This window comes from Chenopodium album, chromosome 16 (assembly GCF_948465745.1).
Source record: "Chenopodium album chromosome 16, dcCheAlbu1.1, whole genome shotgun sequence".
Taxonomy (NCBI): domain Eukaryota; kingdom Viridiplantae; phylum Streptophyta; class Magnoliopsida; order Caryophyllales; family Amaranthaceae; genus Chenopodium; species Chenopodium album.
Window position 1 is genome coordinate 36,839,309 of NC_137849.1, and position 23,867 is coordinate 36,863,175.

General features: G+C 34.5%; 3 protein-coding genes across 3 annotated transcripts; all 3 read right to left on the reverse strand.

Annotated features, from left to right (window-relative positions):
• Positions 1-2,174: 2,174 nt before the first annotated feature.
• Positions 2,175-2,877, reverse strand: LOC145584178 (putative mitochondrial protein AtMg00820). Its single transcript, XM_081641086.1, has 2 exons — positions 2,722-2,877; positions 2,175-2,384 (listed from the first exon to the last, which is right to left on the reverse strand). Exons 1-2 carry the CDS (start codon positions 2,875-2,877, stop codon positions 2,175-2,177), a joined length of 366 nt encoding a protein of 121 aa, XP_081497212.1.
• Positions 2,878-2,886: 9 nt separating this feature from the next.
• On the reverse strand, positions 2,887-3,564 carry LOC145584180 (uncharacterized). Its single transcript, XM_081641087.1, has one exon. It carries the CDS (start codon positions 3,562-3,564, stop codon positions 2,887-2,889), a length of 678 nt encoding a protein of 225 aa, XP_081497213.1.
• A 12,605-nt stretch (positions 3,565-16,169) lies between these two features.
• Positions 16,170-23,574, reverse strand: LOC145585204 (RNA-binding protein 2-like). The gene is made up of 6 exons (XM_081641931.1): positions 23,301-23,574; positions 18,289-18,425; positions 17,891-18,164; positions 17,734-17,795; positions 16,861-16,942; positions 16,170-16,667 (listed from the first exon to the last, which is right to left on the reverse strand). Exons 1-6 carry the CDS (start codon positions 23,377-23,379, stop codon positions 16,564-16,566), a joined length of 738 nt encoding a protein of 245 aa, XP_081498057.1. The 5' UTR covers positions 23,380-23,574; the 3' UTR covers positions 16,170-16,563.
• Positions 23,575-23,867: the final 293 nt, after the last annotated feature.

Sequence of the window (23,867 nt, forward strand, 5' to 3'; positions counted from 1 at the left end):
ATATTTTTTTTTCTTAAAGTAATGCACTTTATAAAAAATTTTAAAAAATCTTTTGGGGAAATTAAATACCTACCTTATAATTTTGTAAAAATAAAAAAAACTAAAAAAATTTTAAGTGTTGTTTTTTCCTTCTTCTAATGTTATGTATCTTGTGGATATGTACCTTATAGCTTTTCACGTACATTAAAATTTTGTACAATTAAAAAGTTCACCAAATTTTTTTAGAAATATATTGTAAAAAATATTTTGGTCATGTACCTTATACCTTTGAGTATGTACCTTATATCTTCTGAGCATGTACCTTATATATAAGATGTGTAACTTAATTTTTCACCAATAAAATTGAATTTTTGTAAAAATATTTCACTGCTCATATAATAAATGTTTTTAAATGATGAATTTAATCTAATAAACAAGGATTAAATTATCAAGGATTGTTATGTAATAATAGTTGTAATTTCCAAACTCTTTAGGCATCAACTAATTGATCAACTTTCTAAATTCTGCTAAACTATTAAGATTAATTCTTGCTTTTGGGGTATGGCTCCATCATCTTCAATAATTATCTGTTGGCATAAAACATAATTTCTTAAGTTTAAAGTTGTATTTTGAGCTGAGTTCACTTTGAAAGTTGAATTTTTCCATGAGGGTGTCAGAATTTTTTTGTTGTGTCCCTGATATATCACTATTAATCCATGGATTTTTAGAATATTTTTTCATGGAGTAATTAAAGTCAAACTAAGAAAAACATAAGTGATTAGTGATATTGTTGTAGAGTGATCGATAAGGTGTTTATAAATGAAATAAGGTAGTTGTGATGGCATGAGGAAACCAAAAGGTGATTAAAATTTTCCTCTGGCAGGCTTGTCACAGAGCTATCCCTACTAGGGAAGCTATCCAAAGAAGAGGAATGCCTTCGCCCAAAATAAGGGTTCCTTTCTTCACTTACTTATCTCGATACCACCACTACATTAAACTTCATATAATCACACCATCTGATGAAATCTGCAAACTCAGCAGATTTTCTTCAATTTTCTTCTAAGAACTTGCAGAATTCTAGAGAGAGAATTAGAGAGGGAAGTTTGAGAAAAGTAATTTTTTATTATTGAAGTATGAAATAATATTACAGCTTTATATCTATTTATAACTAATTTACAGCAATAAGAATTCGTTACAATATACAACATAATTCTGTTATGAAAGAATTCTGAGCTGGCATTCTGTTGTAACAGAATGCTGAGTTTTACAGGGAACCGTAATAAACTATAGAAGCATCTAGAACTATATGGAAGTTTCCAGAATACTTGAGAGCAGCAATGCAGACAATCCTTTAGCTAGTTGTTCCTTGATATTGGGAGTGGCAGCTGAGGTGAATGCAGTAGCAGCAGCAGCAGGAGTATCACCAACACCCCTCATCAAGCTTGGGGTAGTTGAGACATCAGTTAGACCAAGCTTGGACAATAGATTTCGAGACTGAGGTCCTAACAAAGCTTTAGTGAAAACATTAGCCAATTGCTGATGAGTAGGAAGATAGTGCAGCTCCAGCAAACCATCTAGCACTTTGTCCCTAGTAAAATGCACATCAATTTCTATGTGCTTAGTTCTTTGCAATGTGAATGGCTGACTGATTGTCACAATGCAAAGAAACAGGCCTGAGATTACCAACATTAAGTTCCTCAAGTAATCTCACAGTCCAAGCTATTTCTGAAGCAGCTGAAGATAAAGCTTTGTATTCAGCTTCAGAGGAAGACTTGGAGAAAGTCTCTTGCTTCTTGGACTTCCAAGATATTGGAGATCCACCAAGAAGGACAACATATCGATTTATTGATCTTCTTGAATTAGGACATCCAGCCCAATCAGAGTCAGAATATGCTCTGAGAGAAAGCTGGTCAGTAGCTTTTAACAAGATGTCTTGACCCACAGTTCCAGCAACATATCTGAGCACGTGATGTAAGGCATTCATGTGAGGAACACGAGGTTGCTGCATGAATTGGGTTAAGGTTTGTACAGAGAATGAGAGATCAGGTCTAGTGTTTGTCAAAAAATTGAGTTTGCCAACCAGAGATTGTATAATGCATGATCAGGGCAAAAATCACCAGCATCAGCTAAGAGCTTGAGATTGATAGGCAAGGGTATAGAGGCAGACTTTGAGACATCCATTTTACAGAAAGAAATTAATTCCTTGGTGAATTTTCTTTGAGTAAGAACAATACATCATCAAGATGAGTAACCTCAATGCCAAGGAAATAGTTGAGCTTGCCAAGGTCCTTGATGCTGAAAGTAGCATCCAAATGAGTTTTTAGTCTGAAAATCTCAGGAGTATCACTACCTGTGACGATAATATCATCAACATATACAGCAACAATAGTGAGACTTCCATTGACCTTCTTTAAGAACAAAAATTAGTCATTTTTAGACTGTTTGTAGCCATTTAAAAGCATTCACTATGCAATTTGGAGAACCATTGCCTTGAAGCCTGTTTGAGACAATAGAGGGATTTTCTCATCCTGCATACTTTGTTTTCTAGGTTGAAAATTCCTTCTGGCATCTTCATATAAACTTCCTCAGCCAAATCCCCATGTAAAAAGGCATTATTGATGTCTAATTAGTGCAAAGGCCATTTGTGAGCAGCAGCAAGAGATAGAACACACCTGATTGTGGTCATCTTAACAACTAGGGAAAAGGTTTCCTCAAAATCAACCCTATATTTCTGTGTGAAACCTTTGCAACCAACATTGCCTTATATCTCTCTAAAGAACCATCTGACTTGAGCTTCAACTTGTAAACCCACTTGCAGCTTATGGCTTTCTTCTTAGCTGGAAGAAAAATAACATCCCAAGTTGAATTCTTTTCAAGTGCTGCAATTTCTGTATTCATAGCCTAAACCTAATTTGGATCTTGAGAAGCTTCCAAGAAAGAAACAGGCTCAATCAATTGTGCAACAGCAATGATAGTGGTCTTAGAGTGAGCAGGAAGTGAGTTGAAAGAAATCAAATTACACCAGTGAGTAATAGAAGAATAGCACTTATAGTCTTTCATCCAGGAAGGTGGTTTAGATGGTCTAGCAGATTGTCTCATAGAAGGAACCTGAGGTATCTGACTAGGTGTCTGACTGAGAACAGGAACAGGATCAGCTATAGGGTCAGAGATAGATGAATCAGGTGAATTGTGAGAGATATTAGAATGAATATTATGTGTAGGACTAGGAGATGTATTGAAAGTTTCAGGTATGTCAATGTGAGGAGTAGTGTATTTAGGAAGAAAAAGAGTAGGGGAGGTTGTATTTGTATCTTTGAAATGGAAAGGAAGATGAAACTCATGAAAAACAACATCTCTAGCGACATGAATCTTATAAGTTTTTAGATCCAAAACTTTGTATCCCTTTTGGTGAAGTGAGTAACCAATGAACACTGCTGGAGAAGCTCTAGCATCAAACTTGCTTCTGTGAACTTTTGATGTAGAATAGTAGCAAAGACAACCATAGGATCTCATATGGTCAATAGAAGCAGAAACACCATGGAGTTTTTGATATGATGTTTTGTAATCTATACTCTTGAGGGGCATTCTATTGATTAGATACGTTGCACAAAGAATGATCTCACCCCAAAACCTCCTAGGGAGATGAGACTGAAAACTCAGGGCTCTTTCAGTTTCTAGAAGATGTATGTGCTTGCGTTCCACAACCCCATTTTTGTTGTGGAGTGTCAGGGCAACTGGTTTGATGAACTATCCCATAGCTGATATACCGTTGTTTCATTGCTCCCTTAGTTAGCTCTTGGGCATTATCAGACCTCACACACAAGATTTTTGTGTTAAATTGTGTATGAACATAATGAGAAAAATTTATCATAACATTCACATCATCACTCTTAAATTTGAGCAAATGAACCCAAGTATATCTAGTGAAATCATCAACAATAGTCAAAAACTGATTATATCCATTATAGGTTTGATCCTTATAGGGACCCCATACATCAATGTGAACTAATTCAAAGGGTTTACAACTCTTTATTGAACTCTTAAGAAAAGACTTTCTAGGCTGCTTTGTAGCAGGACAAACCTTGCATACTATATTGTCAGTGCAGTCTCTAATATGCCAAGGCAATACATACTTGAAATTGTGAAAAGGTAAATGGCCTAACCTAAGATGCCATAATTCTAAAATCTTAGTGGCAGTACTAGCTTGATTACAACTAGTATTATTACAACTTTTAAGAAGATTGCTAGATGAACTTCCATGACACTTCTGATCTTCAACATAGTATAAACCAGCATGTAATCTACCAAGAAGAGTTGTATTCTGAGAATGGTCCTGAATAAAACATGCATCATGAATGAACAAAACTTTGCAGGACAAATCCTTGCATAATTTGGTAACAGACAGCAGATTGAACTTGAAATCAGGGATATGTAGAACATTATACAATGTCATATTCTCAAATAAAATCACAGTTCCCATGTGCAGAACACTGATCTTACTACCATCTGGAATAGTGATAGAATTATGCAAGCCATGTAATTCTTGAAAATCAGAGAACAGTTTTACGTTGGTGCAAATATGGTCTGTAGCACCACTATTAATAAGCCAACCAATATTTAGAGAAGAATTGAGACAGATTTTACCTGCTAGATTGACCTGAGCACCAACTTCAGAAGGTTGAGTGCCTGCAGATTCTGATTGTTGTTTGTTCAACAAATCCAACAAATGATTATACTGATCAACAGTGATAACTGGACCAGAAGCTTGATCTGCCTGAATCTGTTGTGCAGCATTGTTGCTTGTCTCAGTCTGTTGAGCAGCAACAACAACACCTCTCCCTTTCTGCCATACATTTTTCTTGAGGTCTTCTGGATGGCAATGTAACTTTCAACAATTGTCAATGGAATGTCCAGGCCTGTTGCAATGATTGCAAAAAGTAGATGAAAATCTTTTGTATCCTGTCATAGGCCTGGTATTGTTGTTGTTGTTAGCTTGAAAACTTGAGCTGGATTCAGGTTGTCGGAAGCCTTTGTTCTGTATCCTATCTTGAAATCTTCTGGATGAAGCAAAAGCCATTGAGTCAGAATTTCCTTGACTGTGTATGTTGCTGAGTTCTCTGTGCCTTTCTTCCTAAATTAGTAGTCTATAAGCATGACTGAGATTAGGTAAAGGATTCATCATGAGTATGTTCTCGGACAGCACCAAAATGCTCATTAAGTTTCATAAGAAACTGCATCAGTCTCTGATCTTGTTGAATCTTGAAGATCTTTTGAGTGAGATTACATGTACAGTGGCTGCATACACACACATGAAAAGGGCTAGCAGCATTTAACTTATCCCATAGCATCTTCATCTTAGTGAAAAATGCAGCAATTGAATCTGCACTCTGATGAGCATTTGATAATTGTTGCTCAATTGAATACGACTGTGGTCCAGATGTATAGCCATACCTATCTTCTAGGTCCTTCCAAATCTCTGTTGCAGTGTTGAAGTACAAAACACTACGAGCAATAGTAGCATCTAAGTTGTATAGAATCCAGGAAATGATCATATCATTACATCTCTCCCATAGTTTGTAATTCACATCCTCGGGATTAGGTTTGTGAATAATACCAGTAACAAAACCTAGTTCATTTTTAGCTGAGAGAGTAATTGTCATGCTTCTTTTCCAGTCAGTAAAACCTTCACCATTGAATTTATTCAAAACAAATTGCATGGAATTCATATCAGAAGGATGAATGTAATAAGGAGAAAAAGGATCTTGACCAATAGGAAGGGGAATATGAGATTGTGGTGCCATTTGTTTAGCAAATTGCAGAATATTTGATCTCAAATTGAAATGAAAAACAAGGAATTATCAAGAATCTGATCTAAGAGAATCAAACAAGAGCTTTTAGAACTCAAAATTATTTGCCAGGAATCAACAACAACTTGTAGAAACAGAAACAACAATCAATGATTACAGTATGAATTTGAGTGATACCTCAATATCAAAAAAATGAGAAGAAATCTAAAATGAAGAACAACAATGAATTACGGAAGCGTTGATTATGAAGATCGAGCAATTTAGTGCTCTGATACCATGATGAAATCTGCAAACTCGGCAAATTTTCTTCAGTTTTCTTCTAAGAACTAGCAGAATTCTATAAAGAGAAGTTTGAGAAAAGTAATTTTTAATTATTGAAGTATGAAATAATATTACAGCTCTATATCTATTTATAACTAATTTACAGTAATAAGAATTAGTTACAATATACAACAGAATTCTATTATGAAAGAATTCTGAGCTGGCACTCTGTTGTAACAGAATGCTGAGCTATACAGGGAACCGTAACAAACTATAGAAGCATCTAGAACTATCTAGAAGTTTCCAGAATACTTGAGAGTAGCAATGCAGACAATTCTTCAGCTAGTTGTTCCTTGATATTGGGAGTGGCAGCTGAGGTGAATGCAGTAGCAGCAGCAGCAGCAGGAGTATCACCAACACCATCATTATCTCCTCATTCTCTATATTAACTTTCATTTTGTTTAGTTTGACTTTTACCACCCTAGTAATACATTACTCTCAATCCAAGCATATCATTAGCTTAATAACAAAACAGGCAATTCGTACGATAAACAGTTTGTTACACTATATTACAAAGAGTGATGTACACTAGGTGCACCTGAAATTTTGTATGTATAGCTAATTAACTATATATATAGGGAATTTGTATTGTTTTGAGGGAGGTAGGGAAGAGGGGAGCTAAATGAAATGTACGTAGATAGATAGACCTATCCTAATCATAAATTAGGATTTTTCAATAATTGGGCTAAACTCGAACTGTCTTGAGCTTAAAGTTTAATCATCTCATTAACATTTTTAGAAGGACAAATTACTCAATTTAACTACAACTAATTAAGATGTATTGAATTTTTGTAAGGGACAACAATATAAATGTTATCGTATGACACTTAATTGTTGTAATCTTTCATGACTTGTTAGTGAAGTTAAGCAAGCTAGTTCTTATTTATTTATTTATTTTTATTAATTAACATGGAGTATAATTTAATTTTTGGGTCCATAGAAGATTTAATAACAAATTATTAGTTGATCCTTGATATACATAGATCGACTTAGGTGTGCCATGAGTACGTGTTTTTAAGTATGTTCATTTTATCAGTTTTTCTCGTTCAAAATTCTCTAAATGATGAGGAAAAATAAAAGTAACTCTTAAGTTACCTTTAAGTGTACCTAGAAATACAATAGATGTGCTGAGGTTTGATGAAATATTTGTTTATCAAAGGAGTATTGTAACAGCAACAAACTTAGCTTGTAAATAGTCGATTGATTTCTTGATTGATATATTTCTTTTCTTATCATTTATTTCCATTTGTAAGAAAGTTAACTAGCTAATCAAAAGCTGGAGGAAAGTTTAGATATACACGTATGAACAAGTTTTGAAGTTTTAAAATTTTGGAACTCAATTCTCAAATTGAAATTTTAATTGAATGAGACTTTTATTTGATTTCGTAGCAGTAAACGTTACTTCAAAAAAGATTATATTCCGAATGCAATTGAAATATTAGTTCAGAGCTAGACAATACTACGTACACTAATGCACCATGTCCACAATGTTACCCGTGAGTTTCAACTAGTTAAGTTATTAAATGTTTGACAATGGTTAGATGGGTTAAGTATTGGCACATAGCTGCTATTTACATGTCAAGTAAATAGCAGCTATACGACAAAAGAATAGTGAATTTTTTTTTTCCCAGTGTTACAATATTTATAACACTGTTACCTAAAATAGCTATAAATAGTACTACTAAAATAGCTTATACTCTAGTAGTACATTAAAAATTCCACTGTAAGTATAATGGTACATTAAAAATACCATTGTAGCAATAAAAAAAAATCTCAAAAACTAAGTGAATTTACCAATTAACCCTCCTATATGCATCCTAAACATATAGGAACTATGCGCCTAATTGCACTCGGTAAGATGTATGTAAAAGTCTTTTTATATATTGCAGTTCATATATACTCTTGAAAAAAAAAATCAGTGTTACCCTCTCACATCTATACTACAGAGTATATATTAAAAGGTGTTCCTTTTAAAGGAACGGTGCCACGTGGCACTCTTTAAATTATAGGGAAATTCTCATTGGTACACCCGTAGTTTTGACTTTTCCCATTGATACACTCTTAAATTTTTGTCTTCCCATCGGTACACTTGTGGTTTGGTTTTTTTTCCAACCGTGACTAACACCGTTAAAAACTATTTCACTAAGTTAAACTAATTAAGGAAAAGATTATAATACCCCTTTTAAACATTTAATGTTTCGATTTGCGTGTCGAAAATTGTTCGGGTAAAGTTTTGGGAGTCATGTTAGTCCATAATGATCCAAATTAACCTCAAATTAGTAAAAAAAAAAATAACGCAAATGTCTCATATGTGTGTAAAAATGACTCGGTTTGCGTGTCGTTACATTTTTGTGATAGTAATTGTTCGGTTAAGGTTTTAGGGGTCATTTTGACCCTTTATGAATCTAAATCGAACTCAAAATTGTCAAAAAATTAACGAAAATCTCTCATTTTGCATGTCATAATATTTCTTATTTTTTTTGTCATGACACGCAAAACGAGACATTTTCGTTCATTTTTTGACAATTTCGAGTTCGATTTAGACCCATAAAGGGTCAAAATGACCCCTAAAACCTTAACCGAACAATAATTATCACAAAAAAGTAACGACACGCAAATCGAGATATTTTTGACACGCATATGAGACATTTGCGTTATTTTTTTGCTAATTTCTTGGTTAATTCACTAGGCGAAAATACTAGTTGGCCACCGGTTCAAAACCACCATATGCCACCGGTTTTGAACCGGTGGCCAGGTGGGGGTGGCAAATCCTAGAACAAAAGGCCACCGGTTCAAAACCGGTGGCAAAATAAATAATTGCCACCGGTTAACCGGTGGCAATTATATTTGGCGGTTTTTTGTATTTTTTGGTTTGGCAGACATTTGCCACCGGTTAACCGGTGGCAATTATAGGTATATTATTTTTTTTTTCACTTTAAATATAATTGAACTCAAAAAAAAAAATTTAACATCGAATTTAAAAATAATCGACCAATTTCATTCATTATAATCGAAAAAATTACAACATATATATAATCAAAAAAAAAATTACAACATAAAAATGACAAATAATGAATAAATTAAATTACAGAAAATCAACAACCAAAAATTGAAAAAACAAAACCAAAAAACAGTCCAACCAAATTGAGTCAAAAATTAAAATATAATACAAAAAAATACAACATCTTGATTCTTCAACTTATATTCTCATCTTGATTCTTCGAAATATTTAGATCTAAATCAATTAACCTGCATCAATTAAACAAAAAAAAATTACTTGACAAAAAAAAAAAAAAAAAAAAAAAAAAACAAGAGAATTCGAAAAAACAGAAAACACAAAAAACAACCCGAAAAAATTACTTGACAAAAAAAAACAATAAAAAACAGAAAACACAAAAAACCTCAAAAAACAACCCAGAAAACCCGAAAAAACCCAGAAATCCGCATGCATGTTTTGATTAAACACAGAAAATTCGTTTAATTAACAAAACACCCACCTTAAACCATCCAACTAACCTAGATCTACCATCCGACACCAAAAACCACCAAAAACCACCAGAAACCGACCAACACCATAAAAAGCCACCACCAAAAACCACCACAAACCACCAAATTCCACCAAAAATCTCAAAAATAAAATAAGAGTAAGAAAAAAAACAGAACTTACCTCAAATCCCACCAACACACCCCAAATCTTGCTTGAATTTGGGTTATAAAGGTCAAAATCGACCAAGAAAACTCTAGATCTAGAGTTTTCTAGGTCGAATTTGACCTGAAAACCTTTGGCGGCGTTGAATAGTGGCGGCGGCGGTGGTGCTCGAAAGAGGGTAAGAGGAGTGAGGAGGTGATGATCGTGATGGGGTTGAGGGAGAGAGGAAGACGAGAGAAGAGAGGAAAAGACGAGAGATAACAGAGGAAGAGGAGAGAGGAAGACGAGAGAAGAGGGAAGACGAGAGAAGAGATCGAGGAAGAAGGAGTGCGTGAGATCAGAGAGAATGTGAGGAGGAGAGAGAATAAGAGGAGAGATTGAGGGAGGAGTGAGAACGTGATGGGCTAGGGTTTAGGAAAAGGAGGGTTATAAAGGGAGGAAGAAAATGTCGGGTTTTTTTTTTTAAAAAAAAAATAATTAGTTATTGCCACCGGTTTAAAACCGGTGGCCTTTCCAATTTTTGCCATGGGTTTGGTTGAACCGGTGGCCATTGTTCTTTGCCTCATCCCGCCACTTAATTAAGCCACCGGTTTTTAAAAACCGGTGGCCAATGAGCGATGTATTTTTCAATTTTTCTACTAGTGATTTGGTTTCTTAGGGTCTAACATGACTCCTAAAACTTTAACCGAATAATTTTCGACACGCAAATCAAGACATTAGATGTCAAAAGGGGTATTATAGTCTTTTCCTTAATTATTTTAACTTAATGAAATACTTTTTAACGGTGTTAGTCACGGTTGGGAAAAAGACCAAACCATGTGAAGGCAAAAATTTAGGAGTGTATCAATAGGAAAAGTCAAAACCACGGTTGTACCAATGAGTATTTCCCTAAACTATATGACACCATATCACAAATACCACGTCACTATTCAAAGTACATACGACACGTAAACTTGCAACTTCATTTAACAAACTAAATAAATTATAGTTTGATCTACATTTGAACCTACAACCTCCAACAAATAAAGATTATACAATTACCATCTCAACCTACTTTTATTAGTGTTTTAAATTCAGCTAATTAACATAATATATTCCTTTTTAAATTAGAGGCTATTTAATTTATTTATTCTTCACAAGATCAGAAAATAAATATATATGAGATAAAAAAATAAAAAAAAAAAAAAAAAAAAAAACAACAAAACCGTAACATCCGAGGCAACGCCCACATCACACACTAGCTATACAAACAGTTGGCAACGCCCGAATCACACACTAACTATACAAACAGTTGAACGTAATAATCAAATTAAAGAATTAGTGTTTTCAAAAAAAAAAAAAGTACAAACTAGTAATTCAGGGCATCGCCCGGGACACATACTAGTTTGCTTTAAAATGTTATGCTGGTTATTTTAATTAAGCTGGTAACAAGACTAACAACACATCCATACAATTATACAAAGTTTCAATTTTAGTTATAAAGTTTGCTTGAATAAAGTTTCAAGTACTTCAACTTGGATCAAATATAGTTTGCTCACTAGTATTTTCTGGGACTTTTTGTAGTGTACTACATAATTTGTTGTTAGCCTTTGTTATTTTCTGTATTTCTTTAAATAATAGATAAATGAATAAAAATAAATTAAAAAATAAAAATAAATTAAAAAATAAAACCCTTGTAATTGAACGATTGAAAGAAATGTTACATAATTTAGTATTAAAAATTTGCCGATCACATAAGTCATTTTATTGTATATAGGGGCCCACTTATTAAAGGGTAGTAGGTAATTTGTATTTATTATATTTTCAGAGTGTTTATTAATTTTATAGATTATCACTTCATATGCATCAATGCATGGTATGAAGAGAGCTTATAAAATATTCCTGCGATAACCTAAGTCAACAAAAATCCAGAAAACTGGGCGAATTAATTAAATAAAAATATCATAGAAGAGGAAGGCTACACCAAATAATTGATACCTTTTGCAGAGCTTGCAGCCTCAACCCAAGCAAGTGCTAATTATAGTAATACATAAAGAATGTTATACCCCCAAAGTCTTAACTCAATTAATATGTTTCATACCATATTACTATTAACATAATTAATTTTTTACTGAGGTTAATTTTATGATACAAGTATTATACAAGATTTGTATTTAGTACGTAGAAAGTGACAAGGTAAAATTTGTAGCTATATAAAGGCTAGTGTGCTTAGGGTTAAAGCATAACCAAATCCTTCACATTTTAGTGAAATAAGCATGAGAAAGTTAGGAGGAATAGCCCCTCTCATGGCCACTCTAGTAGTGGCTTTCGTAGCCCTTACCATGCCATTGTTGATCTCGGCTGATTACAAGTATGCCTCACCACCACCACCACCCTACCAATATGCCTCGCCGCCACCGGCTCATCATGAGATGCCTAAGGAACACTACCCACATCCACACCATGATAAGCCTAAAAAACATTTCCCTCCTTATCATCATTATGATAAGCCCCCACACCATAAAAAGCCTAAGGAACATTATCCATGGCCAAAACCTTCTCCGGGTTACAAGTCACCACCTTACTATTATTCACCACCATCTCCCGTGTACAAGTCTCCACCACCAACCCCCGTGTACAAGTCTCCTCCTACATATTATCCCCCTCCAACCCCGGTGTACAAGTCTCCTCCTACTTACTACCCCCCTCCGACCCCAATATACAAGTCTCCACCACCTTCTCCAGTGTACAAGTCTCCTCCTACGTATTATCCCCCTCCAACCTACAAGTCACCACCAACTCCGGTATACAAATCACCTCCTAAGTACAATCCACCTCCAACCCCAGTTTACAAGTCTCCTCCTACATACTACCCACCAACTCCTGTCTACAAATCTCCTCCAGTATACAAGTCTCCACCAGTTTACAAGTCTCCTCCTACATACTACCCACCAACTCCTGTCTACAAATCCCCTCCAGTATACAAGTTTCCACCGGTTCATAAATACCCACCTCCAACCCCTGTGTATAAGTCTCCTCCAATATACAAGTTTCCACCAGTTTACACGTATCCACCCCCAAGTCCGGTGTACAAGTCCCCTCCACGCTACTACTACCCACCTCACCCTATCTACAAATCTCCCCCGTTTCACAAACACCCACCGCACCACCACCACCACCCAATTTACTCATCTCCACCGAAGTCACACCATCACCCGTACCCTCACCCCCATCCCCACCCTAAGCCTGGCTACCATTCACCTTCTCCTCCTTATGCCTACACTTCTCCCCCACCTCCTTACCACTATTAGCTTGAGTTGACTCTTGTTTAAAATTGTTGACAAGGTAACGCTACCTAATATTATTAGGATTGGTGTAACATTACTAAACCTTAATATTTGCATTGCAACATGCATAAATGTATCGATCTTATGAAAAAATAAAAAATAAAAAACACGTTTTTAATTTCATCCCTAGACGATAATATATCCGTATCATAACATATTGCGTATTTACATCATAATACACATTAATAATCTTCATTATCTTGTGTTTTTGATATTTATGTATTTAAGAGATATGAAATGAGATAATAACAAGTAATTGAATTATATGATTTAATTTGCAGGTAAATGGCAGCTATTTTATTAATACAAGTTCAGAAAAACGGCACGCAAGTAGTTTAAGGGAAAGAAGGAGAAAAACCAAGACTGTATTGTCATAATAAATCAAGTTAGGGAGTGAATTAATTTCTTGTATTCCTAGGGTTGTATTCAGTTTCCAACTTATGCAACTCAAGCATCATGTAATAATATGTTTGTTATAAATTATTATAATTAATAGTGTTTTTTTATTGTTTAACCTACAACATAATTCCTCCTATGTCCTGAATTAATAACATTCAAAGTATGATGTTTATCCGTTTTGAAAATAATTTAGCACAAAAATAATTTAACTTTACGAGTTAAATTAATTTGCGATAGAGAAAACTTTATTAGGAAAGTTCTTATACTACATACAAATTAAGCTAAGGGTATACAATAAGTTCACATGGCACAAAGAATCTAGTTTCCAAGTTCATCATAAACATATTTGATACTGGTAGGAATAAAGTTGATCAATTTTTTGGTATAGTACTAGCTAGTAGATAATGACAATGAATGAAGAGAATTGAAGTAAATGCATCTCAAATTGACTTTTCACATAGAAGGCAATTGTCATCATTAAGTGCTCTTTGAAGAATTTTTTACCATTTGTGTTCACTCTTTCAAGCACTTACAAGTTCCTACCAACAATTTAAAAAGGTATGCATGAAGAAATTAACTGTCTTTTATGCTACTTGATGTTAATTTCACATTCAAAAGTTAAATTAAAGTTTCTTAGAATTCATAGTATGTGTAGTTCAATGATACAATAATCGACTTACAACTAGCACAAAAGCTAGAAACTTTATTTACTTTTTTTTTTTTAAACAAAGTCTGCTAAGGGATTTAGATTTCAATTTGTATTTATAACATGTACAACCGTTAAATCATAATTTTTTTGTTTAGCGGAATAGATATATTAAACAAGTCATATGTTATTGGTCATTAGTAACTACAGAATTCCAATGTACATTCAGGCTTTTAGATTATATCTTATGCCATAAAAATAGTATGGTGCACCCGGAAAGAACATTAGACATATTTTAATGAACATGGGCGAACAAAAGAACATACTAGTATTTGAAAAAGAACATAATAGTGTTTGATAAAGAACATATCTGTGTTTGACAAAAGAACATGTTTATATTTGACAAAGAACACGACATTACAAAAAACATAAAGTCTTTACAAAAAGAACATGTTCTTTTTCATATTTACTCAGGTGGTTGAATGTGTTTGAAAAAAAAACCTATGTTTAACAAAAGAACATGTTTGTATTTGACAAAGAACATGGCATTACAAAGAACATAAAGTCTTAGAGGTGATCATTGGGCAGGCCAAGAGCAAAACATTAGCCCACTTCTCGAGCCGGGCTGGGTCGAGTCAAGATACGGGCCGAAATTTTTGTGCCCAACCCCACCCAAAATGCCCGGGTCGTGCGGGAAAAAACAACTAAATATACATCAAACACAATCCAAAAAAAAACCAGGATTGGACCGGGCCTGACCTGAATGCGGACCGAAAAAATCTGCCCAAAATCTGGTCGGTTCGAGCTGGGCTAAGTATGGTCAAGGGTGTGTTCTATTCACCTGATTTTTACTTATCTGAACTTATTATCTCTTCTTAGAACTTATTTTAGTTATAAATTAAACTTGGGTAGCCCTGATTAACCCTTATCACAACTTATCTGAACTTATTTTTCCTGAACTTATCTAATCTAAGCTTATCTGAACTTATTAACCCTGAAATAAGTGAAAATAAGGTGAATAGAATAGGGCCCAAGTATATAGTCTTTACAAAAAAAAAAAAATGATAATACATTTGGTTGAATTTAACCATTTTTTTTTTTTTTATGTACATACACTAAAGAATATATTGTATAATGTAAAGAACATATAGTTTAAACTCAAATAACATAATAATCAAACTTAAAGAACATAGTATGCCCGCATTCTTATAAATGTATATAATGTTTTTTTTATCTCCCATGTTCTTTTAAATATACCTAATTAAAGGTTTATTACCTTCTTAATTCTTATATTCCTTTTCACCCCACAAATAAAAAGTTGTTAGAACAAAATTTACAGAGGAAATGCCATTGAAAATGAAGGAAAAACGAAACTAATCATTCACTGCTTTGTATACACAGCTCTATATAGTGTACATAGATTATAATTTAGTAATATTTCCAACCTAAGAGCAAACTTATAAATTACTTAAAAGGGAGCTCTACGAGCAGAGTACATCAAACAAAAGGCAACCAACATTTCTTCTGCCATCATCCCCCAAAGTCTCGGGCGCAACAGGGATTACAAACAACACGATCAAGGGTAGCTGTTCTTGACATCTTCCGCGTACACAACCCTAGCACACCAGGGAGTAGTGTCATGGTGCTTCTCCCCCTCCTCCATATCCATGGCTAACTTAGCCAAGTAGCCAGAAACATAGTTTGCTTCTCTAGGAATGTAAAGTATGTAACTGAAGCTGAAATTTGGGTTCCTTTTGAGCGATTCCCCATCATCAGTTTTATTGCTAGTTACAAGTTATTTTTTAGGCTCGGACTGTTCTAGTTCTCTTCAATACAGCCCAGTTAGTCCATTTTTCCAATGTGTACCGATGGTCACTTCTGTTTTGCAAAACACCGGTCTTGTATTCGATGCTAAAATCAATAATAGATTAATAGGTGTGCCAAAATCAATTTATTAATAAAGCAATTTTGGAACTCACAAACTTATGTAAGCAAAGCAGATCATAGCGTATCATCAAATTTTGCATCTTTTGAAAACCATGTTTGGAGCATAAGAATTAGCTATCTCCGACCAAGTAGCTAGCCTTGAAATAGTACCCTTAATAATACGCTCAATTAGGAAATAGCTGAGCTAATGCATTCGTTGGATTTATAGCTATTAATTTACGGTAATATAACTAAGATAAAAAAACACTCAGGTTTAAACAAAAAGCTGCTGTAAACTACACATCACACAGCGGATGCCAGAAATTAAAGTAAAGGCTAACAGATCTACGCCACTTCAATCCAGATGCCGATATTTATCTTCTTTTCCGCATCTCTTCCAGCATGTTCTATAACCTTTAAGGCAGGCATAGAACCATGATACAATAGGGCAAAATAAACCACCAAATTGGAGCATGATTAATAAAAAGCGCACTTGCCCCATCTCATTCACTAATGCCTCCCACGAGATCCAGCACCGGATCGAGGACCAGGGTGCCGAGAGAACTGTATGCGTAGATAAGCAGAATCTCGATCATCTTCATCCATCTTGTAACCTGTCAATACGGACTAGTTATTATAACGAGTCATTATAAATGCAATGCTTGAAGACAAGCCACAAAATAATTTCTTTTGTCCTAATTGTCACATTGTCCCCACTGTTCATAAGCTGGCTAAACTACTTCAACACACGAGGAAAGCTAGTGTAGTGGCCTAGCATGGCTAGCAGGGACTAAATAACCAAATTACCTTGCAAGGCGCTTAAAGCTGTAGCAGCACAGGCTGCATCAACAAAATCCACAAAACAGAGGATGAGAGGATCTCCCCCGCGCTGCATAACAATAAGCATAATTAAATTGTATATTGGCAACAGAAATGCAAACATAATCAGATCTAGCAATAATTACATTACCAGAAATATATACAAAGAATACATGTAGAGTTTGGGTCATACTTATCAGGTTTAAGGTTGGTTTTTGGCAATAACTTTCAGCAGACTTCCAAGATATTCACTTAAGTAGCTTAATTCAGGTAATATCAGCTTTTCAGGTTCTAGGGTTAATTGCACCTTTGTGCTGTTTCTGCAAACTAGGTTGGGTTCAGACAATTCAGCTTAATTTATGTTCTGAAATGCAATTTTTTATAAACCTTTCATGGGACATCAAGATTCAAGTCTGTTTTGACGGCTTAGACTCAGATTGGGTTAGGGTTTTTCAAACCAGGTCAATTTTGAGATTCCTAAGTGCAGAATACAAACATAAAGTTATAAAGCCAAATCAATAAGTAAATTTTTCACACCCAAAAATATCACATCTCATTTCCCTTTAACATTTAATAATCAATACACCAATACTTTGATGCTCATGACTCTGGCATTTCTAGTCAATGAATTAGTCAAATTGCTGAAAGTTTTTTTGTAAATATTCCTATTTTTATATAAAAATAAAGGAAAGAAATGAAAAGCAAGGTACAAAAGACAGCACAATTTTCTTTTCGTTATAAGTGAAACAACAATCAAGGTTATTGAGGTCAAATAAAAAATTAAAAAAAATAATAAAAAATAAAAAAAAGTAGCAACCAGTGTATGAAGAAACAAGGAGATGAAATCGATTGCTCACTTACATGCTTGGACTCCTTGGTCACTAATCGTACTTCTTTATACCCCACAAAGGGGCGAAATATATCTAGACTAGTTAAGAAACTTATCAAATAAAATTATTGATTCAGTCATAATGCAGTATAACTATATGTCGTCAAATACGTGATGAAAAAAGGATACGAGCTACTTCTCTTTTACTGCTATTCGGAGGAAGTCCCTCAACATATAGAGTGTTTGAAGCGTCGGAAGGAAGAGGTACAGTTTCGCGTACAGGTCTGGCCAACGTATCAACTCGCAGCTGACCCCCAAATCCAACATCTCGTCCATTTGATGCTGCATCTGGGGCCATAGATCCAGGGCGGCCCAATAGAGAAGGTTCTCCCACTGAAATACCCCTTCCCAATGAAGCTCCTGGAAATGTACTAGCTTCTCCAGCATTGTAGGATGGGACTTCCTTCGGTAGAGAAGAAGGGAAAATGAAAAAAAAAAAAAAAAAAAAAGTAGTGTGCACTTCAGCAATTAGATGGATAGGCCAAACAGAAAACGATAAAGTGTCTCAATAGGATCAAAGAGACTACCGTTCTTTGGAGATAACGGTCATATGCTGACCCTAGTGTTTGCGAGTCCTTTGCAACCCTGGGTCCTCCTCGTTCATCGTCTCGTATTAAATAGTCACGCATATCAAGTGCAGGTGTTATCCGTGAAGGAGGCAGCTCTGTGGGATCATGATTAAAATTTTAGTTCAACAGAATCAAGGAGATTAACTCAATAGCCCTAACCATGGGTAGCAGAAATGAGTTTCATCCTTGTATGTGTCCATTTCATAATTTAACCCTAAAAGGTACAAGCCTATTGGCAGAAAGATGGCCACTTCTTCAAAATAAGAGTAGGGTAGATATGAGTCAACTTTGACCAATATAATGTCAGTAAATTAAAATATCTTCATCACTAGATTGTCATAAATATACACTCATAAGATTAAAATTATTACGTTCTTACAATAATATACTGATTATAAGCAATTAATCTTGATTAACCCATGACTGTTGAAAGTTCCATTTGGCTATTTGTATTGTTTGTGGAAGCACAGTTTAAAACATATGTTTGGTGACATCAGATGTTAGATATCTTTATGCAATGACCCAAATTCTGAATATAAAAAACTTGCAGCCATCCTTAAAAAGCTACTGAAACTAGCATTCCATTTAGGATGTGCTAGCTGAAAAGCCATTTACCATATTAGAGAAGAAAAAATGGGAATTCAAGCCTTGCAATGCAATTAACTCATTGTTTTGGAGTTCTTAATTGAATTTGTGATAGTTAGTGGATAGTGGCGCATTTTTAATTATAGTTAGGGGGGTGGTGGATACTTATAGGCATTATAGAAGTATTGCATCTTGTATGTAACTTGAAAAGACCTAATAAGACTAAGGAAGTGCTAGACAGGTATAGCTTAGCTAACAACTTTTTGCAACTAGTAAACATAGGACCAAGTCCTATAAACTTGCAATCTAATACCTCCTCAAAAAAAAAAAAAAAAAAAAAACACCATCTAGTGGGCCTCTGTGTGACTTATTACTTTACTCTTTTCTGTACACATTTCTCTCATTTTTCATCAAAGTTATATACTTATATACCCCTCCATTCTTATTGTTCTACTCACTTTCTATTTTAGGACGTTTGTTATAATCTACTCACTTTGCATTACTCTATTTATGGCTTACCCCATTACCTATCTTACCCCTTCAAGCCCATAATAATTATACCTTTCCATACTCTCTCTTAACTTATTCAACTTTTATTACCACAAACCCACATTTTTACATTATCTCTGTACCTTTATCTTACACCCACTCACATTCTTCAACAATTTCTTAAATTGCGTATCTATTGTATATGAGTAGAACATAAAAGAAAGGAGGTAGTACATGTCCCCTTACTAAAAACATTTACAGCTTCAGAGAATAAATAAAGCTTTAATACCTTAACAGGTAAAGATGAGTTTAGTTGGGGACATTCTGAATATGATATAAGGAAAAAAAATTAATTGGAGAATGTATAAATTAATACAAATGTAAAAACTCCCTCTGTTTATAGATACTTGCTCCACTTTCTATTTGCGGACGATTTTAAATACTTGCTCCATTTTCTTATTTGGAAAGCTATTACAGTATTTAATTTATTTCTCTTAACTAGTGGACTCAACATAAATTATATTTTATTAATTTCATACTCTCTCTCCTTCAATTTTCTCAATTACTTTTGTTTTTTACAATTTTTTATTCGTCCATCAACCCCACTACCTCCATATTTTATTACTTTCTCTAATTTTTCCTAAAACTCCGCGCATTGAGAAATAGAGCAAGTATTTAACAACAGAGGAAGTAGCTAATTGAAACGCTCATCAATCTCAAAATTTATAGCCTTCTTGAGACAGGAAAACAAAAATAAAGCTATATCAACTCCAAGTATTATGCAAACTTAATTCTCACTCACAACCAAAAAAAAAAAAAAAAATCCCTACAATATCAGCCAAGTTACCAACAGCTTCATAGACACCATTGACCAACCCAAAAAACAAAGACCCAAGGAAGAATTATTCTAATAAATTAAGAGAACTTTATGTAATGCTCTGGCATATCAACCATGTAACCATCACCTTCATAGCTTGCATTCAAGTTTTCGTTTTCCAAAATTGGTTTTTAATACTAATGAATGAACTTATTAAATCAGAAGCCAAATGACACTTTGCAATAAACTATATCTAACAGAGCAAAAAATACTCATGCTATGAAATAACACAGTTACCAACCAGCTAAATTCATACAACCCCAGTAGATTTAATCTTACCCTTCAACAGTTTACAGTAACTAAAATGCTATAAATATTTATGTAATAAGTTTAAAATTTTAAGTCACAAACTCCATAAGAGGGTAGGCCTACTTTACTCGTCCTCATTCTTTTTCATATTTATGAGCATTCATATGTATCAATACACGGAGCAAGAGAATCTATAACGCAACACATCAAGCAAAACAATAAGAAAACAGAAATACAAAACATATGCTGATTCTATTCACAAGTCTTTAGAATACCATATTTAATATTATAAATAGGACTACAGGAAATAATGTACTAGTATATAGGTTGTTGGACTTATTTTTATTCTTAACGCAAAACTCTCCAAGTCTCCATAATAAACATATCTATTTTGACATATGATCTTTCATATAATAGAGCTGGAGATAGGAAACCTTATGAAAAACTTGACATCAAACTCTAGAAACTCATACCAGCACTCATCATCCACAAAAGGCCCTTGTGAAAAAAATTTACTCTCTAGTCTAAACCCAGAACCAGAGTATAAGTTGGCAACCTCAATATCACTATCTCTGTATCTCAGTTAAGGGTGTAAGAACCAATCACATAATTATCAGAAGAAACCTTCTGATTCACTCCGAAAGTCCAAAATAATATCAAAGATGGCTTATTATCAAATTTGGCTTAAATTAAACTGTTTCGAGACAGGAGAACATTTACACATGTCAAGCATAAGTTAGCCCTACATTAAACACCAATTAAGAGGGGGAAGCACAGCTTGCTCCATCCATTAATTGTCCACAACAAACCCACAACCAGTAGAAGTTATGAAAATAAAGACCCTCTAAACCTCAATCCAATAATCCATTTCTCAGTCTAAAAATAACCATTACAAAATCAAATAGCTCTTTGATTAGTCTTGCATATAGTAATGTCCTCCTCCAACACAAAAAGTTATGATGATCATAGTCATATCTGAATCATAACGTTCTTTCTAAGAGAATTCTATCAAAACTAAAGTTGCTACTAACCGAAATTCAAAGGACTGACAAAGTTGAACTTGAAAAGTGAAAACGGATATAAAATTTGGGTAGGGGTCTAAGAATTCAGCTTATTTCACCTGCAAAAGTGGATAAATTTTCTTTCATATGCCATGAATACTTTAAAGCTTCCATCCATGGGTAGGGGTCTAGAAATTCAGCTTATTTCACCTGCAAAAGACTATGTGGCATTCTAGTTGGCCTACCCAATCTTTCATGAGCATAATAGAAAATCATCAACCTTAACTAAAGATTTTAATTTCCCAAGCTACACGTCAAAGTGCAAAGCTCAAAAATAAATTTTCCAAAAAGTGGATTTACTGTTATTGACCTCCCACTAGTTTATCACATAACCTTTGTACTAAGCCCCTATTAGCCCCTCATTCAACTAACTGAAAGTCAACTAGTTGCTATCTCAATACTTTGAATAAGCTTTATACTAATCACTCTTTTGCCTACTATGATGCACTAAATGAATTCTGTGGTTTGTTCTTTAACAAGGTAAAACAGAGCTATGTGATCCAAAATCTAGCAATCAACAGCAGCTAACATTGTTCCATATTGCATTTTGATTAAAATGACCTTGGGTGCCCACTCAGTTAACCTAAAGAGTTCCAGTACAGGATTTTCCCATCGATAACCATACCAGAATAAGCCTCCTTTTTGTTCAGATCCTATGCATGGATATTGAATCAAAATGATGCTTTGGAAAATTTTCCCACAGATCATACCATACACACATTAATCTTTATCCAACTATAAAACATACTTCAACGTCAATTAATCAATCAAAGCCTTAATCCCATAAGTGGGGTTGGCTACATGAACCAAAAGTGATTATTCCGTATAGTCATCCATAAAAATCTTCCTCTTCCATCCCTTACAATCAAATACCTCATTCTCATGCAAATCCATTTGCTTCAAATCCATTTACTTCAACGTTAATGCGTAAAGCCATTCCCTAATGCTGACTTGTCAACAAACTTCCAACACAAAGATAAAGATAGTCAGAGGCAGTGTATCATTTCTCATCCCTATTTACAACCCATGTACTACGTATTTTTCTCTTTTCTTCTCTCCGATCTTTCTAACACACACCCGCCTTCCACTCACTCCCATCCCCACCCCACTAAAATAGCTACAGAAAGTCACAATTCACAAGAAGTTATTGTCATCCAGACTCTTGTAGAAAAGACCACACCCAAAAATGCAACTTTAATTAGGCGAATTCATTTCAAGTTCAAAAAAATAATAACAACGAAAACCATGAGTGGAATATCAAGTTTGTTATACTCCTACAAAGCTCCTGCCACTGGGGAAATAAATTTCTCTTCTTTAGCATCAAATGCTTCTTTGTTTAAGAACAGGCTTGTAATTTAACATGAAACAAACATCATAATCAAGCACGACGAAGAAACCGAAACGCAAGACAACAATTACAGTCAATTTATAACTTTTTACGCAATGAACAAATCACAATTTCACAAAGAGCTCATTGCTTAACGATGATAGTGTTCTTTTCCCAAATCAAATGTCAATTCCTACCGCGAAAACAGCCTTACAGTGTGATTTGCAATCGCAACAAATCAATCAACCATATTTAGATGAATCAACCAAAATTAGATAAATCAACCAATAATTACAATAAACAGGATAAACCCTAGATTATAAACAATCGCCAAATTCAAATTCATATAGCTAAAGAAAATTTTGAGGAGAGAGGGAGTTACCGTAATCGTTGCGAGGGCGTTTAAGCATGCCAGAAGACGTATACAAAGGTCCCTGTCGACCCCAAACTCCATCCGCCATTGTTGAATTTTCCAAAAGCTTGAAGATTTACAGAGTTTCGAAACTTGATTTGAGTTAATTTGAAGTTTTAGGAAAACCTAAATTGAAATTGAGGAAGAAGATTGAAATCGATCAAGAGGTGGTGTTGTGAATTTCAGGCATCCAATAGTACAATAGATCTCAAATACGAGGAGGATATCAACCCCTTAATCACGCTTGGTTGGTTTCACTATAAAAATGTATAAGTATGTACACTATAGGAGTGTAGGTTTTTTTTTTTGTTTTTTTTTTTTTTTAGGGGTAAGGGGTGGGTCCCACCTTAATTTCCTATCACAGGAATATCAAGAGGGTATTACACTATTACCCACAGGGAAGGGGGGATATGAGCCTCAATCCCGGGTCACTACCACGAGAACTGAAGCTTAGCTCCACTGAACTATAGGCTGCTTGCTCAGGAGTATAGGTCTATAGCCCTTGCTCAGTGTTTACTTTATTTTCAATTATTGTGA

What these genes read in the sequence shown, in the direction of transcription:
- LOC145584178 (XM_081641086.1), bottom strand. Translation starts at nt 2,877, where the DNA reads ATGAATACAGAAATTGCAGCACTTGAAAAGAATTCAACTTGGGATGTT. An exon ending in AGGCAATGTTGGTTGCAAAG is followed by an intron (nt 2,385 to 2,721) that starts GTTTCACACAGA and finishes TTCTTAAAGAAG; the next exon opens with GTCAATGGAAGTCTCACTAT.
- LOC145584180 (XM_081641087.1), bottom strand. Translation starts at nt 3,564, where the DNA reads ATGCCCCTCAAGAGTATAGATTACAAAACATCATATCAAAAACTCCAT.
- LOC145585204 (XM_081641931.1), bottom strand. Translation starts at nt 23,379, where the DNA reads ATGGCGGATGGAGTTTGGGGTCGACAGGGACCTTTGTATACGTCTTCT. An exon ending in ACGCCCTCGCAACGATTACG is followed by an intron (nt 18,426 to 23,300) that starts GTAACTCCCTCT and finishes ATGATCCCACAG; the next exon opens with AGCTGCCTCCTTCACGGATA. An exon ending in AGCTTTAAGCGCCTTGCAAG is followed by an intron (nt 16,668 to 16,860) that starts GTAATTTGGTTA and finishes CCGTATTGACAG; the next exon opens with GTTACAAGATGGATGAAGAT.